General features: G+C 42.8%; 1 protein-coding gene and 2 long non-coding RNA genes across 3 annotated transcripts in view; 1 reads left to right on the forward strand and 2 right to left on the reverse strand.

The window, feature by feature from the left end:
• Positions 1 to 3262: 3262 nt before the first annotated feature.
• DDIT4L (DNA damage inducible transcript 4 like) lies at positions 3263 to 6880 on the forward strand. Its single transcript, XM_084755772.1, has 3 exons — positions 3263 to 4223; positions 4464 to 4604; positions 6144 to 6880. The coding sequence occupies exons 2-3, from the start codon at positions 4514 to 4516 to the stop codon at positions 6632 to 6634; spliced, it is 582 nt and encodes a 193-aa protein (XP_084611898.1). The 5' UTR covers positions 3263 to 4223; positions 4464 to 4513; the 3' UTR covers positions 6635 to 6880.
• Positions 6881 to 7878: 998 nt separating this feature from the next.
• On the reverse strand, positions 7879 to 15136 carry LOC311583218. Its single transcript, XR_014774410.1, has 3 exons — positions 15073 to 15136; positions 14730 to 14901; positions 7879 to 8432 (listed from the first exon to the last, which is right to left on the reverse strand). It is a non-coding gene; the product is annotated as an uncharacterized lncRNA (long non-coding RNA).
• LOC311583217 overlaps positions 15128 to 16865 on the reverse strand; it is a 158436-nt gene continuing 156698 nt past the window's right edge. The window contains exon 3 of the long non-coding RNA XR_014774409.1: positions 15128 to 15202. This is a non-coding gene — a long non-coding RNA (uncharacterized lncRNA). The remainder of the gene's footprint in view (positions 15203 to 16865) is intronic.

Genomic DNA, 16865 nt, shown 5'->3' on the forward strand with positions numbered 1-16865 from the left:
CAACAAAATGAAAAACATAAAAAAAATTAGGGGATTCTACAGTCAATAATTGTAATTGTCTGGAAATTTCACTTATTTCTACAAAATGTTTCTTGAGTTAATAAAAGTTAACACATGTAACTGTATATCACAGTGGGGATTTTTATTGTATTACTGTGTGTGTGTGTGTGTGTGTGTGTGTGTGTGTGTGTGTGTGTGTGTACTGTGATACACAAATGGACAGTTTTGTGAGTAGGTTGTCTTCTACTTTGTAGATCCTAGGGATTAAAGTTGGGTTTTCTCACTTGGCAGCAAGGGTCTTTACCCTCCAAGGCATCTTGCCATCTCCGTACTTTACAGTCATATTATTTTCTTACATAGCATCATCAGGTCTCCTTACTTAGTTACCTACACAGTGGTGAATGGATTCTATTTTTTTAATTTCTTATTCAATGGCAAATATTTCCCAAATACCTTGCAAACAGTGAAGACAGAAGGAGAGATAACTCTGTTTTTGTTATGATCCCAAGTGTGGGATGGGGAACGGTCTTGTGAGAACATGGAAGGCTGTCAGTCCTGCCTAACAGCAGCCCACGCACTTCGGTGCCCACCTTGAACACAGGTATGGTGGAGCCACTCTACAGAAGCAGTCAGAAAAAAGAGAACCTCGGTTCCCAGAATGTGACCAGCTCTCCTGTAGAGAAGGAGAGAGAGGAGCCTGTCTTCCAAGTGAGCGACCCGTCTGCATTCAGTAAGCTGATTGCCTCAAGGCAAGGCAGCCCTCTGCTCACCTCTCAGTCAGTGCCAAAGCCATGCCTGGGAAAGGATTGCAGGCAAATTCTGGAACTGCTCCAGAAACCACAAACATTAAAAGTTTACAGTTGTGCCGACTGGAATCAAAGACCGGCAGCAGAAACAGTGACCACCAGCAAGGCCTTGGGAGACTTGGGATAGTTTGGCTGTTCATCGCTTCACTTTGAGATGCTCCTAGAGTGAACCACTTGAGGGAAGGCTTTGGGGCTCCCGGGCTCCCGCTGTGGTTCCGGGTTCTGGTTACTCCAGGTTCTAGCAGAAGAAACCCTGCTGATTATGCCAGGAGAATCATTCCTCAGAACTGATATCCTTAAGGTTTTGTTATTCTTTAATCCTCTTTTCCTATTGTTTCGGTTAGTTGGGTTATAAGGGATGTACGCTTGGTGAACAAGTTCGTAATAAAACATATTTGCTAAGAATATTGAGCCTACACAAGACCATAGATTTTCTTCTATCCTAACAATAAGCTGCAGTGGAGAACTAGTATTTCCGACCAGCAATGGTGATGAGTCCCCTCACTAAGCCTTCGACAAATTGCACACATTTATGTATTTGAACACTTGGTCTCCAGCTAATAGTGGTGATTTGGAAGAGTCTGAAACCTTTGAGAGGAGACATTTCACTGCAGGAAGTGGGTCACTGAGGGCAGGCTTTTGGGTTTGGTAACCAGTGTCTGCTAACCACTTCCTGCTTTCCAACACCATGACCAGGTGCCTAGAGTTCCTGCCACTATGCCTTCCCTATAATCATGCACGACTGTCTTCCCTAAAACTGTGAGCAAAGCAGGCCCTCCCTCCCCCAGGCTGTCTCTAGCCAAGGATTTGTGTAAGTACAGTTGATGTGAGTGGTGACTTTGTGAATGCTGTATTTACACCAGGGGGCCCAGACCTTCAGCGTTTGCGTACACATCACCTATGGCTGCCATTTGATACTGCTATTTTTCTTCTTCTATGTTAGATGAGTAAACCACAGGGGTAAAAATAGTAAGCTTCCTTAAAATGAAAGGCTTTTACTCATGATTTTGATAATTTGCTAGCAGGCAAGTAGATTGTTCAACCAATTAGTTCTATTCATATACAGCTCTTATTTTGAGCACCATCACAAATACTTTTTACAGAATTAGAGATGCAGGAAAACGTACTGCATTTTGATAAATATCTGAAATATGTCAGTATGAAACAGTATGATGAGTTTGCTGTTACTCATGAACTATATCCACATTTTCAAAAACTTGAGTGAAGTATTTACAACAAGAAAACACTGTGGTCTTGGTTTTCCTTGATTCTGGTTTAAATCCTTAAAATATTTCATTTCCTTAAGACATCTACTTAGACGCAAAGATGAAAGTTGGTGAGAGAAGGCTTTTAAATCATTGTGAGTGAACTGAAGAAAAAGGATCTGTCAATTATTGCAGGCATAGGCTTTACACCAGTGATTCCCTCTGCCCTGTAACACCTGATAGTATCACTCATTGAGTCAAAAAGAACGCTGTCCTTTGAAATCTTTTGCACATGGGTAACTATTTTTCCGCAGTGAGATCCTGAAGTGTGATGCAAAACTGTAGCTAGGTGAGCCGAGAGTAAACACCACACTATTAAATTTTCCATAACTTTGTCCCAGTGGCAGTTCTTATGAATTATACCTAAGTAGCCTAAGGAGTGGAAACGCACATTTTCTCGATCCTTCACCAGTGTCTTTCTCAACATTTACTATCCTAATACTAATCTCTCTCCCCAAGCAGGCAAGAAGCAGCTGTTATTAACAAGGACAACAGGTTCTGTTGCTAGTGACGGACTCTTTCTCACTAGCTTATGTGGGCTTGCTTGTTTTCCACTTTTGTTATTAAAATAGATGTGGAAATCTGCTTTCCGCTGGCCTATCAGCACCCGGTTCCTTAGCCGGCCTGACCTTGAGGCCGGTGCAGCTGCTTTGGTGGAGTTAAAAATGGACCTTCAAGCTGGCTTTAGTTTCTGCTGCCCTGCCGGCGAGTGTCCTCCCACTGACCTGTTTATCACACCCTCTTTACCACTTCTGTTGTTGTTTTTCTTACGGAGAGTTTTTAGCCTGGACAGCTGATCCTGCTTTTCAAGGCCTTAACCTGCAGGTCCTTGCACATGCAGTGCCAAAGTGCTGGGAGTAGTGCTGGAGCCTCTCCTGGAACAATGCGCACCCCTAACCCCCAGATTTCTTCATTTTATGATCCCCTGCAACCTCAGCAGCCTGGCTGGGAGTGCCCACCCATAGCAAATCTTGTGTGCTGGCACAGGGCAGCAGGAAGACGGTGGCTTACTAAGTTAGAAGGGAAAAGGGTTGGCATCTAGCTTTTATGGGTGTGTGAGCCCCTCTGTTCCCTCTCGCTCAGGACTCCCCTCCCCCCACCCAAGAACAGTCACGGAGATTATTTCAGCACGATAATTCTTTATTCTCCTGCCTCGAAGCCTTTTGAAGACCGCTAAAGCCTAAACCCCTTCCAAAACAGGCCCATCAGGTACTTCAGCTTCTGGAAACGGCGATTGCTCCTAACTATCCTGTGGGTGGAGCAGGCAACAGAGATCCCTTCAGTGGTTTTGTTTTGTTTCTTGGCAGTGGCCTCCTTCAATTCAAGCTCTGCGCTTCCCAAAGCCAGGTCTTAGAACAGAGCCAGGCTCGCCCTGGCCGCGGAGGAAAACGGTTTAGTCACAGATGTGGCATCCCCCAAAAATGCGACATTGATTCCTGAGTGCAGCTGAAGCTAGGGAGCCCTTGCCACATCCGACCACCTGCGGGAGACTGGGTGCACGCACTGGAACTGAAGGGTTAGACGTCGGAACCTGGCCCTCAAGGATGCTCTCACAGGACACCGACTCAACTAAGCCAAGTAGTTTTTTGAGGATGACACAGCAAAGCCTCGGGTCATGACTAACAGGACCTGGACCTTCCTGCAGCCTGAAAAGCTCCTTAGCGGAGACTCACACTTCCTAGGCAGTGTGAGCCCGGAAGCACAGGAGCTGTGGGCAGGGGCTCACATCAGATAATCTAGGTTAGTGGGCTAAAGGGAGATGGTCCTTAGGTAAATTTCAGTCAGGGTGAACAGTGCCCTACCCAAGAAACAGCAGGTGTCTGCGCAACACGAGGTTGACCCTTAACTCCCAGAGGCTTGCCTGGGCCCCAGCCTCGGCTGGAACTGAAATGCGACCTGACCCGGCAGGGGCGGGCCAGGGCACGGGCCGGCGGGTGGCGCAGGTGGGCGTGCCGGCCAGTCCGGGAGGCTGGACCTATAAAGCGCTCTCTGTTCCGGAGGAGGAGTGGCCGGTGCAGACTGTGCTGGTGGGCGCGGTGGCCCGCAGCCTTCGGCTCGCTGCGGGACTGTGCTGGGGCCACTATCCCAGGATCTGGTTCCTGCGGGACGTCTGACTCGGTTTACCCCAGGGCGATTGGTGAAAACACAGCAGGTGAGTGGCCGGAGCTTGTGGGAGTGGGCAGTGTCGCTTCCCACTTGTGCTTTCAGCTAGCTTGCTGGCTGTAGTTGGCGGCTGTGCTCCAAGGATCTTTGTCAACTTGAGTTACTAAGGCTGGTCCCTCCCTTAGGAAGGGCAGTGCCCGGGCTAGTTCGCTCTGGCGATGCCGGGACTCTGAGGAGCCTGTGCACTTTTTGCGTGCTTTTGCAAACGTATCTCACTTTTTCCTCCCAGAGCCTAGGGAAAGATCGTTCTGCTCCGCGAGGAAAACAGAGCCGTTGATTATGGTTGCAACGGGCAGTCTGAGCAGTAAGAACTCTACCAGCATTTCAGAGTTGCTGGACGGTGGCTATGACCCTGGGAGTCTGCTAAGTGGTGAGTGCCCCCCCTCCACCTCCCTCACCCTGGGCTGTCCACCTCTTTCCTATCCGAAGGTCGCAGTAGTGTAAGCGTCTCCCTGCCTGGGGTGCGCGAGACTTCATTTCCTCCTAGAGACACAGAGGACTATGAAATCCATCTGAGATGTCTGTGTAAACTTCTTTAGCATTGTCTGCCCACCAGAAACAAACGGAAGGAGAGTACTGCATTGTTCCAGTCTGCCAACAGGCTCTTGAGGATGGAGTTCCCTACCCCTCACGGTTTGGGACATTAAGTGTACAGCGGGGTGTGTTTTAAGACATGCATTCACTTGTGTAACCAGCACCACCACATTTTCCTCCCGAAGTCTTCCCTGCCAGTTTGCCATCTAGTCCCTTTCTTTCCTGTCCCCAAAGAACTGTCCTTCAGCATTTTGTTACTCTCTTAGTTTTGCTTTTGAAGTGTTAAATAATAATGCAGTATATGTTCTTCTGAGTTCTGTTTGCTTTCCCACAGCTTAATATTTTGGAGCTATATCCCCCCTGTATCAATGGATTCTTTTTCATTACTAAGTAAGATTCTATTGTGAAATGTGCCCACTATGCCATTCTTAACGTCAAAAGAAAAGTTTAACAGCTCTGGTCCTACAACAAATCGTCATTTACAAGTTTAAATGACATCAGTCTCTCAGTTAACAGGCTACTCTACTGTCAAAGAGTGGTGTGGGCACAGATTAAATTGCTTAAGCTCTTTCAATCCCCCTCATCTATAAGATAAAATTCAAACTCTAAAATTGTCTGTCTTCAATGTGGATAAGACATAGGTTAAAATGCGAATGTGATTTGGAAAATATGAGTAGAAAAGCAGTGACCTAAGGGAACACATGAGGTAGAAGTGAAGAAGACTGTTGTCACTGTGTGGTGTGGCACCCTGCCAAGCAGTAGGATTAATTTGGAAGGTAGGTGACCAAAATGCAGAGCTATCTTTTTTTTTTTTCCCCTCTGAGCAAACCTAACTTTGTTTTCCTGGGTCTGTTTTGTTTTGCTCAGCTAAGGGAAAGAAAAAAAAAAACCTACCCAGCCCAGTTATAAATAACCTCATGGACCTCAAAGGGCCTCTCCTCTGTAAGAATCAATTGTCAATCAAGCAGGTCACAGCTAAAATTGCACCTTCAGGCCATGCTAGTAAAGACTTTGAAGAAAAACAACATGTCAATAGTTCATTGGTACTGTGGTGGACTTTCCTAAGACCACTTGCATTCATTCTGTATGCCAACAGGACTTTGTTAAGAAAAATAATGATTTTTATTCCACATGTTCTGCGTGTTCTCTTGAAAATACTAAAATAAACTTGAAAACCCCTACCGGGAGAGCAAGCAAGAAAGGAAATCACTAGTAATCTTTGATGGTGACAGATAGACTTTTGCCACAGAACCCTCAAGACTATGGGTAGACACAGAAATGTAAAGAAAAGTTGTTCTAACCTATTCACGTTATCGATCGGAGTCTTCAGTTAAGATATTGTCTCTCTCTTCTCTAAAATTTTGATTTCTTTCAGATTTCGACTACTGGGATTATGTTGTCCCTGAGCCCAACCTCAGTGAGGTGGTATTTGAAGAGACAACATGCCAGAATTTGGCTAAAATGTTGGAGAACTGTCTGTCCAAATCAAAGCAAACCAAACTCGGTTGCTCCAAAGTCTTGGTCCCCGAGAAACTGACCCAGAGAATTGCTCAGGATGTCCTGCGGCTCTCCTCCACGGAGCCCTGCGGCCTTCGAGGTTGTGTCCTGCACGTGAACTTGGAAATCGAAAATGTCTGTAAAAAACTGGATCGGATTGTGTGTGATGCTAGCGTGGTGCCTACTTTTGAGCTGACGCTTGTGTTTAAGCAGGAGACCTGCTCGTGGACCAGCCTCAGGGACTTCTTTTTCAGCAGAGGGCGCTTCTCGTCTGGCCTTAGGCGAACAGTGATCCTCAGCTCAGGATTTCGACTTGTTAAGAAAAAACTGTACTCTCTGATTGGAACAACAGTCATTGAAGAGCGCTAAGGAGGAAAGACGATTAAAGTTCTCTAATGAGTGGGTAATAAACCTCTGAGGCTACTCATCAGTCATTTGTAGTTTGCCTGCCTCCTCTCACTAAGAACTCCCAGATTTAGGCTACCTTCCTTCTTGTTTTTCACCCAAAGTGACCCACTTTAAGGCTAATTTTTATCATCATCATCATCATCATCATCATCATCATCATTATTATTATTATTGCTTTCCAAGAGGGCAGATTGCTCATATATATATATATATATATATATATATATATATATATATATATATATATATACATACATACATATGGAATGGAATGGAATGGAATAAGAAAAAGAAACAACCCATTTCAATTTTATATTTGCTCTAATATTTTGTGGGTAGTCTTAGTAAGAGAAAAAGACCCACTTTGCCTAATTTGACTGTCATATGCCTAGGGCTTGCTGTTGTCGGTGCGTATCTCTCCCTGCCCCCCCTTCCCTCCTTCCCTCCTTCCCCCTCCTTCTCCCCTCCCTCCCCCCTCCTGCTTTCAGAATGATCTTTGCAGTGACAGGAAGGACCTCAGCAGATGATGTCCAGCCCATCAAAATTTATAGAGGTCCACACCACCAGCTTTCTACTTGAATTTAAAGAGTTCTTACCCTAGAGGGTACAGTTAAGTTAGTGCGCTTCAGTTAAAACACCACCTTATAGAGAGCGAATGAACAAGAACATGGCCTCCCTGACTGGTGTTCTCCCCACACCTGCACCCAAGAGACAAAAAAAACATACATCATATTGTAATGGTGACAGGATTGCTTTTGGTGCCTTTGTCATATCATGCCAACTTGGTTTCCCTAGTTATCAACTGTTGAATATTGTCACTTTTTTTCATATTGTCATTAATTAGAAAAATAGAGGTGACACTCTACCTTTTTGCATGTAGTTGATGTGACTGAGCGAATAATGACGAAGAAGAGAAACCTCAGATCCTGCCCTTTTGTATCCACTTGGTAACACTGGTGCTTTATGCCAGTGAGACGCTTAGTCTCCAGGCTTGGCTCCTCTCTGGCCTTTTCTGGGAGCTAGACCACCTTTCCTTCACACTTCTTACCAATGTGTTTATATTCGCAGAGCCCAATTGGATTTTGAGATGTTGTTGCTACTACAGACCAGATAGAAAACTCATACAACTTAGGACAACCACTGCACACATCCAGGCTCTATTCACCATACCACATGCCAACTCCTAGGAAACAATAAATGCCCCATTTGGTTGGGTTTTTTGCCTTGTTTCAAGTAATTAAATGATTTTCTGTTTTGATGGCCATGAGAAATTTTACCCTCAATGTCACTCTGCTCTGTTCAGCAAGGTGTTTGCATCATTGGGTCATGGAAAGGAATGTATTCAGGTCTCCTGCCCAGGCCGTTAGTATGAGTTCATATACCTCAGGCACCAGCATGGCTGGGAGAGATGTCTTCATCCTGACCTTACACAATGAGCCTGGTACAGTTGCTGGTCCTGAAGGTGACCCTAACACATCTCTGCTGCAATGAGCAGGTGTTCTCACAAGTTGTACTCTTTGAATGCCACAGTCTCCACAGAATAGGGCCACTGGGCACAGCCCTGTTGGTTTGAGGCTTGCAGAAGGTTCAGTGTCTCTGGACTTCAGTAGCCATTTTGAGTCACACCTGGGAGGATGGTGAGGCATCTCAGGCATGGACTTGGATCTTTTTCCCACCAGCAGCTCTCACGGGCTCTCTCTCTCACCTACTTGACTCACAAAACAGTACTGGCTTAAGGAGGCTTCTTGCAATGATGTTGCTGTTAAAGGAAATTAAAGTCTGTCTATTTTTTACAATAAAACATTATACATTTTTAAAATTCTCTTGACCTCTTTGTTTTTTCTGCATTTGTGTCATAGCCGCCCTAAAATAGATTTGACAGTATGTGGAGGAAATAATGAACTGTTCCCTTTTGACAAAGCTATTTTGCACCCTCAGTTATATTATTCCAATTACATTATCTTGAGTACTTACACACCAATAAAGAGTGATTTGATTCAAAATGTAAAATAATATTTTCAGTAGGAAGACATTAATGATTTGAGTGCCATTGGCAACTGCCTTGTTCAAAACAAATATTAAAACTCACTGTATGAAGATTATTTGTATAGTTTAAAATACAACAAACTATCTGATCAGTGTCCTATTCATTTTACTAATATTTTAAATGGTTAAATATTCCTAATTCCCCTATTATTCTTCAATTAGAATTTAATTTTGTTCACATACTTTTTCTGTCTCTTCAAATTAACACTCATTATCTCAAATTTCTTATAGTATTAACATCAAAGAGAAAGTTAACAATATTACATACACTGTAAACTGCATTGGCAGAGTCAGGAACATTTGCTTTGAAAATAGATTTGAAAACTATCTCCTTGGCTTATGCTTAGGATTGAAACCATGGCTTCAAGCATGCCAAACACATACTCTACCTCACATGTACTTGGTGCTGGACTCCAAAAGCAAATGCTTAGTGTGGTTTCTGATCAAGTAGAGAAAAAAAATGAGGAAACAATTGGCGTTATTAGTGATATATTTGTATCACAGATCTGCTCGGATTATAAAATCTATCAGTAGGCCAGTGAGATGACCAGGGGCACAGTGGATAAAGCTGCTTGCCACCATGCCTGTCTACCTGAATCTGATGTTAATAAATTTCAATTTAAGAGAGTAAACATGTGTGTGTGTGTGTGTGTGTGTGTGTGTGTGTGTGTGTGTATGGGTGTGAATTATATAGACTTTAAAATATGACGACAGTAAAATTGAAGTCCAGTTCAGGTTGGTCACAGATAAGAAGGAAAAGGTGCATGTGATATGCAAAAGGGAGGAGCATCATGATGTCACAGAAACACCTGAACCACTCACTGCTCAGACCCAGTCATTTACACACTCAAAGGGGTATGTCAGAAGTTCTTTAAAAGTAATAAGAAAAACTCAAATGACCAAAAAGAAAAGAAATGGACAAGAGACTAAATGAGCCTTTTTATATAAAAAAGAACCCATATGCCTATAACTACATGAAAAGAATCTTAATTTAACTAATAATCAGAGGAATACAAATTAAAAGCATAATAAGAAACCAGGGGAGATTTATGCACATTAGTTAATAATTGGCAAGTCCAGATGAAGTCAGAGGGAAAAAAAATTGCCTCACCCTGTACGAACTACACCTCAGGAATGTGTCGTTGTTGTGTCAAGTAGATAAGTGTATTTTATGAACCAGCTACCCCATGTTTCATGATCAGTACTCTTTGAACGTTTTTGCTAATTATATATGTAGAAGAATCATGAAATTTTAATGGTCTATTGTGTTTTATAATTGCCATCCCAATTTTTCATCTTTAGTTTTAAAAATTGGAAATGATGTAAGCTCTAGTTCACTGTAAATACTGACATTTTAAAATAAAACCATTACATCATTCTGTTAAGTGCTTCCAAAGGGATGTCAAAGCCATAGTAATGTGACACCAGAATCTATTTAGAAAACTCTGAAATAGGCTCTTCCATGGAAGGACAGTTTTTTCCAATGTTATTTTTTTTCCTCTATTGCTGTATCTTGCCAACTTTTACTTTTTTATACTGAATTTTACTGTAATATAATAGTTTTAAACTTTAAGCTTTTCTTAATGTTTTTCACTGCAAAAAAGCCCTAAAATTATAATTTGTAATTAAAATGTTATCAGTAGCATTTAAGATGTCAAGTTTTGGTCGAGTTCACTTACAAATAGTAAGTAATACACAGTGATCAAAGACATTAAATTGCTTTATAATTTTATAGAGATTATTAATGCTGGGGTGCTGGGCTACTTCTTGTTGAGGCAGCTATTTCATTTGTGTAAACAAATACTGGCTTCTGATATAGATTCAAGGCTAGGCTGCCCTATTTATGTTTTGTTTCTATAGCTGTAAGATTTGATACTCCTATCAGCAAGATGACCATGGGGGAAATTGCCCCAATACTATTCAGCCTTCAGAGTGGTTTCAGATGGATGGCACTTCTAGTGATCAGCAAACACATGATTCAAATAGATTTCAGCGCTCTTAAATCAAAGGACAGAACTTTTCACTTACAGAATGTCTTACCTATGTCTAGAGATTTGCGAGAGCTGACATAACAACATACCAACAGGAGTGGCACAAGATGCACATGCTTGTCTCCTCCTAGAGTTAAAGGCCACAAATACAAGATCAGGCCACTGGCAAAGTGCTGTCTTCCCAGGGCTCCTTCTGTGGTGTGCAGATGGCCCTCCTGTTCCCATGTCCTCCCACTGTCTTTCTCTATTTGTGTATCTGTCTCCTTATCTCTCCTTCATACAAAAACACCAGTCTTATTGGATTACAGCCCCACAGTAGAAGCATTATTTTAATGTATTTGCTTCCTTAACAGTCCCGCCTCCAGGCTGCAGACAGTCCTCTAGTTACTACCCAGACTAATGCCTTCTTGCCGTGTACACAAAAAATTATTGTTCCAATTCTCTTCATGGGATATATTCACTGCCTGCCAAATCCTCTGTCTGCTGCCACACCAGTCCATTACAGTTATGTGTATATAGAGAATTTCCTGCCACTGCAATTAAAATATAAGTATCCATGCAAAGATATCTAATAAAGAACATTATAAATAAAATCAAGTTATTTAAAAATGAGACTAAAGGTTCAGCAGTTAAGAGCACTGGCTGTTGTTGCAGAAGACCTGGGTTCAATTCCCAGCACCCACACGACAGCTCACAACTTCTTGTGACTCCAGTTAGGCTTCTAGTCAGGTGGCAAAGCAAAGCACATCAAATGCCAGAGAGGATGAGGCAAATAGGAGTCTTTACCAACTGCTGGTGAGAATGTGAATGTGTGTACACCGTGACGATCAATATGAAAGTTTCTCAAAAAGAATGAAAATAGAACTATGATATGACTCAGATATGCCAACCCTAGGTATATACCTAAAGTGCTCTAAATCAACATGCCATAGTAATACTTGACCCTTCGTGTTCACAGCTGTACCATGCACAACATCCTGAAAACAGAATCAGCTTAGATGTATATCAACAGATGAATGTGCAATGGAATTTTCTGGAATGAAAATGAAAAGAATAGAATGGGAGAATGGGGAAATAGAAGGATCCAGAGGGTCCTAGAAACCTACAAGAAGAACATTATGATGGGCAGATCTGGGCCCAGGGGTCCTGCTCAAACTATGGCACCAGCCAAGGACAATATGGGCAGTGAACTTTGAACCCCTACCTAGATTTAGCCAATAGACAGGACATTCTCCACCTTTGAGTGGAGAGTGGGGTCTGACTTTCACACAAACTCTGGTGTCCCATTTTTGACCACGTCCCCTGGATGGGGAGACCTGGTGACACTCAGAGGAAGGATAGCAGGCTACCAAGAAGAGACTTGATACCCTATGAACATATACAGTCACAGTCATAGGGGAGGAGAGTAAAGGGAAAATGAGAGAGAGGGAGTAATGGGAGGATACAAGGAATGGGCTAACAATTGAGATGTAATATGAATAAATTAATAAAATATTTTTAAAAAGAAAAAGAAAACGAAAATAATGAAATCATGACACTTGTAGAGAAAGAGATACAAATGAAAATCATTATGATAAACAATATAAGCCAGATTTGGGTCAGTGAGATGGCTCCATGGGTAAAGGTGCTTGCAGCTAAGACTGACAACCTTAGCTCCATCAAGTTCAATCAACAGAAGCCACATGGTAGGAAAGAACTGACTTCCCTTAGTTGACCCCTTACCTCCACACGGTTACCGTGGTACTGCATGTACACCCTCACAAGCTTGCATATACAAGGACACAATAAATAAGTAATTAACTAATTCTCTTATTGGGAAAAAACAAACTCAGATGAATACTGCGTAGTTCTCGCAGATGCAGAACGTAGACTTGAAATTGAGTGAACTTATTGAGAAGGGTTGTGTGGTGAAATGAGAAGAAGAATAATCATAAGAAGACAGGAAGAGCTTTTGGGGAAGAGGTAGAATGGAAATCATGTGACATGACTATCTGGGGTACAGAAGAAAATCACCCAGATGAGGCAGCAGGTACATGGAAGAAGGGGGAGGAAAGGGATTCGAACTGTGATGACATAAGCACGCCATAATGCACCAGGAGTACGACTACAAGTTCATAATCTAAGAGCCAGGAACCCTGCTTCAAGTTCTAAAGCAGGCTGGGTTACATAGTGAAAGCCAGGACGGCTGAGAAAAAAGAGAACAGGCAGGGGAGAGGAGAGAAGAGAAGGAAGGAAGGAAGGAAGGAAGGAAGGAAGGAAGTGGGGAAAGCATAGCCATCATAAAACACATTACTTGGCACGCTGTCATTAAAAACTAAACTGTCAGGTTAAAGGGCTTGCCAGTGACACGTGCTTTGCTGGGGTCTTGTTATTTGTAGGGAGCAAAGAGAACTGACAGAAAATTCTGACCCGGCTCACTGAAGTGGCCCAAAGAATGGTTCCCTAAATGCCAGCTACAGCCACCCAAACTCTGTATGCTCCAGGCTTCTGCACTGAGAGTCTCAGACATGATGAAAAACACCCAGACCGTGAGACAGACTCACATTTTTATAATCAGTTCTCCAAATAAGAAGAGTCCTAGTTAAAGCAATAGCCCAAAAATTACATATCACCGAGCAATGTACCATGCCAGAGGGCTTTTCCCAGATCCTCCGGGGACACAGTGTACCTTACCACTGAGTCACAGACCCACTGGTGTGCATCAGGAGAGCCAAAGGTCAAGACTGATCTTAGTCCAAAGCCTGGAAAATTTTGTTTTAGTCACTCATGATAATCAACCCAAACTGCCAACACCCTCCCACCCTCCCACCCCTAAACACTGAAACCACTGCAAGAGGGGAATGCTCTTCATTAAAGGTGATTTCTTGTTGCTCAGGGATAATTTGGTACTCAACTGTTCAACTTCTCTTCCATATATATTGTCTTTCTTTTTAGTAAGCAGAGGAAGTGATGGTAATTTCAGCCTAATGCTGATGTGAACTAAGGGCTTGTTGGCCTCGGAGGTATGACTAAAAGAGCAGTGAACAAGCTGTTAGGGGAAAACAGTATTTCTAGAAATTTATAATCAGTGTGAGTGGGCTCGTCTTCATCACTCTGAGTTTACAGTCTTACAACAATTCACATGTATAACGAAGCTTTCATGAGAGTCTCACAGAGCATCTTTCTCATACTTCAAGCAAGAAAAGTAAACAAGATCTCTCTACAAAACAAAAACAAAAAGGACTAAACCAAAGAAGTAAAGAAAAAACCATAAGAGACAACTTTAAATGTAAGAATACTTTCCACTGGACTGAATTCAAAGCTTAGATGGACAAAATTCCTTGTCCCCATCTGCCTTGGTTACTATTCTATTGATGTTAGGAGACTCTGTGACCAAGGCAACTCTTACTTTTAAAAAAGCATTTAATTGGGCTGGAGAGATGGCTCAGAGGTTCAGAGCCCTGACTGCTCTTCCAAAGGTCATGAGTTCAATTCTCAGCAACCACGTGGTGGCTCACAGCCATCTATAATGAAATCTGTATACATAATATAAATAAATAAATATTTTTTAAAAAAGCATTTAATTGAGGCTGGCTTACAGTCTCAGAGGTTTAGTCCGTTATCATCATGGCAGGAAGCAGGCCAGCATGCAGGGAGCCATGGTGCTGGAGAAGGAGCTGACAGTTCCACAGGCAGCAGAGAGAGAGAGAGAGAGGCTCTGGATTTGGAATGGGCTTTTGTGAAACCTCAAAGCTTACTCCTAGTGACACACTTCCTCCAACAGGGCCACACCCACATCCCCATCCTTTCAAATAGTACCACTCCCTGGTGACCAAGTATTCAAGTCCGTGAGTGTATGGGCCCATTCTCGAGTAAAGCTTAAGTAAAGGCATGGACCTGCCAGCTGGGTGAGAGCAAGCAGCAAAGAGCAAAAGCCTGCTTCGGCCATGGCCCCATATAGGCTTCTGGCCAAAGGCATGGCCCAGGTTAGAAGTGTTTTTTCCAACTGAAAAGATCTGGATTAAGGTGTGTCTTCCTACCTCGTACATCCAGATTGGAAGTAGATCTTCCTACTTCAGATTTAAGTGAAAATCCCTCACAGGTGTAAGCGTCCACTTTGGTGGTTTAGTTCATTTCAGATCTAGTCAAGTTGGTAGTCATCATAACAGCCTCTTGTTCAGTCCAACTTCCTCTGAGCTCAGTACTTCAAACCTACAAAGCCATTTGAGAACTTAGATGTGAGGCCCATATCACTGAAACAGCAAGCCGTTGTCCCCATATTGCACTTAAACATGAATTATACTATGGGCAATCTGAGCAGGTCCCGCCCACAGGTGGGCGGGGCATACCGGGAGTGAAAGGAATGAAGTTGGGGAGACTTGCCTTGGAAAGGTCTATGACAGCTGGACCCAGGGATGGTGACGCATCTTTCAACAGAGCAGGGAAGTTCAAATCCTGAGAGCGGCACAGCTGCAATTGGGGACCAAAAGAGGGCCTGTCGTTGAAGGCGGGACTGCATTAATATAAAAAATGAGTGTCAGGGTAATAAAAAAAAACCTATTCTCAGGCACAGGAAGGCAGAATCCTCATACTTTCCATAATGTAGGAACAGGCAGTGTCTTGTGAAAGGACACCCAGACAGGACATGACTGGGAAATGGGACTCACCCAGGCTTCTGCTTAGTTTAGCTTAGCATAGCTTAGCTAAGAAATCTCCCTCTGCCAAGGGGCACTCTGAAAAGAACATTGTTACAGCAGAGTTCCAGAAGAAATATAGCATCTTCATTACCTCGATTCCATGAAATTAGAAAAACAGAGAAGACAGGTTAAAAAGAGAAAGGACCAAGCCTTCATCACTGATGCAGAAAATAGATGGAGTGCCCGTCTGTCATCAGAGGCAAAAGGCGGTGAAACTACAAATACAATTTGTTTCACAATCACCAATTTGAACCAGTCCTTCCTGAATTTGCTCAATTGTTATCACATCTAAAGACACCAGCTTCTGTGAGCTAGAAGGATAGTATAGCATCTCGCTTTCTCAAATGCAAATGGCAAAGGCTAGAAACAGAACTCAGTGCTGCGAGAATGCTCAGCACCCTGGGCTGGATCCCAGGCACATCCCCATGAAAACAACCAATAGAACTAAGAAGTAATAGTAACATAAATAACAGAGCTCCTGGAAAAATAGGATTAGAATCAGATAAACAAAGCATTAAAAACAGTAACAATACTAATTAAAGAAACAAACAAAAACTACAACAACAAATGAACAAATAAATGTTATTGTATACATAGAATGTTCTACTTTTGAATAGAAATAAAAACCATGAGAGGAAGAGGGCTCATTGGGGAAATATATTTATTAAACAAGCCTGAGGACCTGAGTCCTATCCCTGGAATCCATATTAAGTTAGAAGGAGAGAACTGACCCCACAGTGTTGTCCTCTGACGCTGACAGGTATGTTGTTACATATGTGCATGCTAATAATAATAATAATAATAATAATAATAATAATAATAATAATAATAATAATAATATAGCTATAAATAAATAAAAGGTAAAAGCTAACAACTTTTCAAAAGGTATTGCATTAGTTTACTTTTCTGTCAGAGCAATAAAACATCATGACCAAAAGCAAGTTATGAAGAATGAGTTCATTTTAGCTTGTGGTTACAGAGAGGGGTCTATGGCAAGGAAGGCACGGCAACCACTGGCCGAAGCAGGAAGCTGGCTGGTCACATTTTGTTACCCCGGAAGTACACAGAACAAACTGGAAGTGGGGCAAGGCTATAAACTCTCAAAGGCCACCCCAGTTATTTCCTCTGCCAAGGCTTCAAGGACGAAAGGATCTATCACCCTCCCCCAAAAGAGTGCCACCATCTGGGGACTAAATGTTCAATACCTGAGCTTAGGGCTGATTAGTCCTCATTCAGACTAGGATGGAGACAAGAACAGAAGGGAAAAAACTGAGAAACAGACAAGGAGGATGGCGCAACACATACGTCAAAGACCCCTGAGAGGAGGACAGCAGGGCACACAGTGTCGGATGCCTCACTGCCCTCCCCGTGTTCATGGAAGGTAGATTCACTCTCTGTTAGTTATTGGCACTGCAGAAAACCGAAGCAAATTCTGCTCAAGTCTCTCTCAGCTAAGAGGCCTGGACCAGCTGTGTTTCA

The sequence above is a fragment of the Acomys minous genome, assembly GCF_964271855.1.
Source record: "Acomys minous genome assembly, chromosome: 14".
In the NCBI taxonomy this organism is placed as follows: domain Eukaryota; kingdom Metazoa; phylum Chordata; class Mammalia; order Rodentia; family Muridae; genus Acomys; species Acomys minous.

Excerpts from the sequence above, each read along its gene's own strand:
- DDIT4L (XM_084755772.1), top strand. The coding sequence starts at position 4,514 with ATGGTTGCAACGGGCAGTCTGAGCAGTAAGAACTCTACCAGCATTTCA. Across the intron at positions 4,605-6,143 it reads CCCTGGGAGTCTGCTAAGTG|ATTTCGACTACTGGGATTAT; the intron begins GTGAGTGCCCCC and ends GATTTCTTTCAG.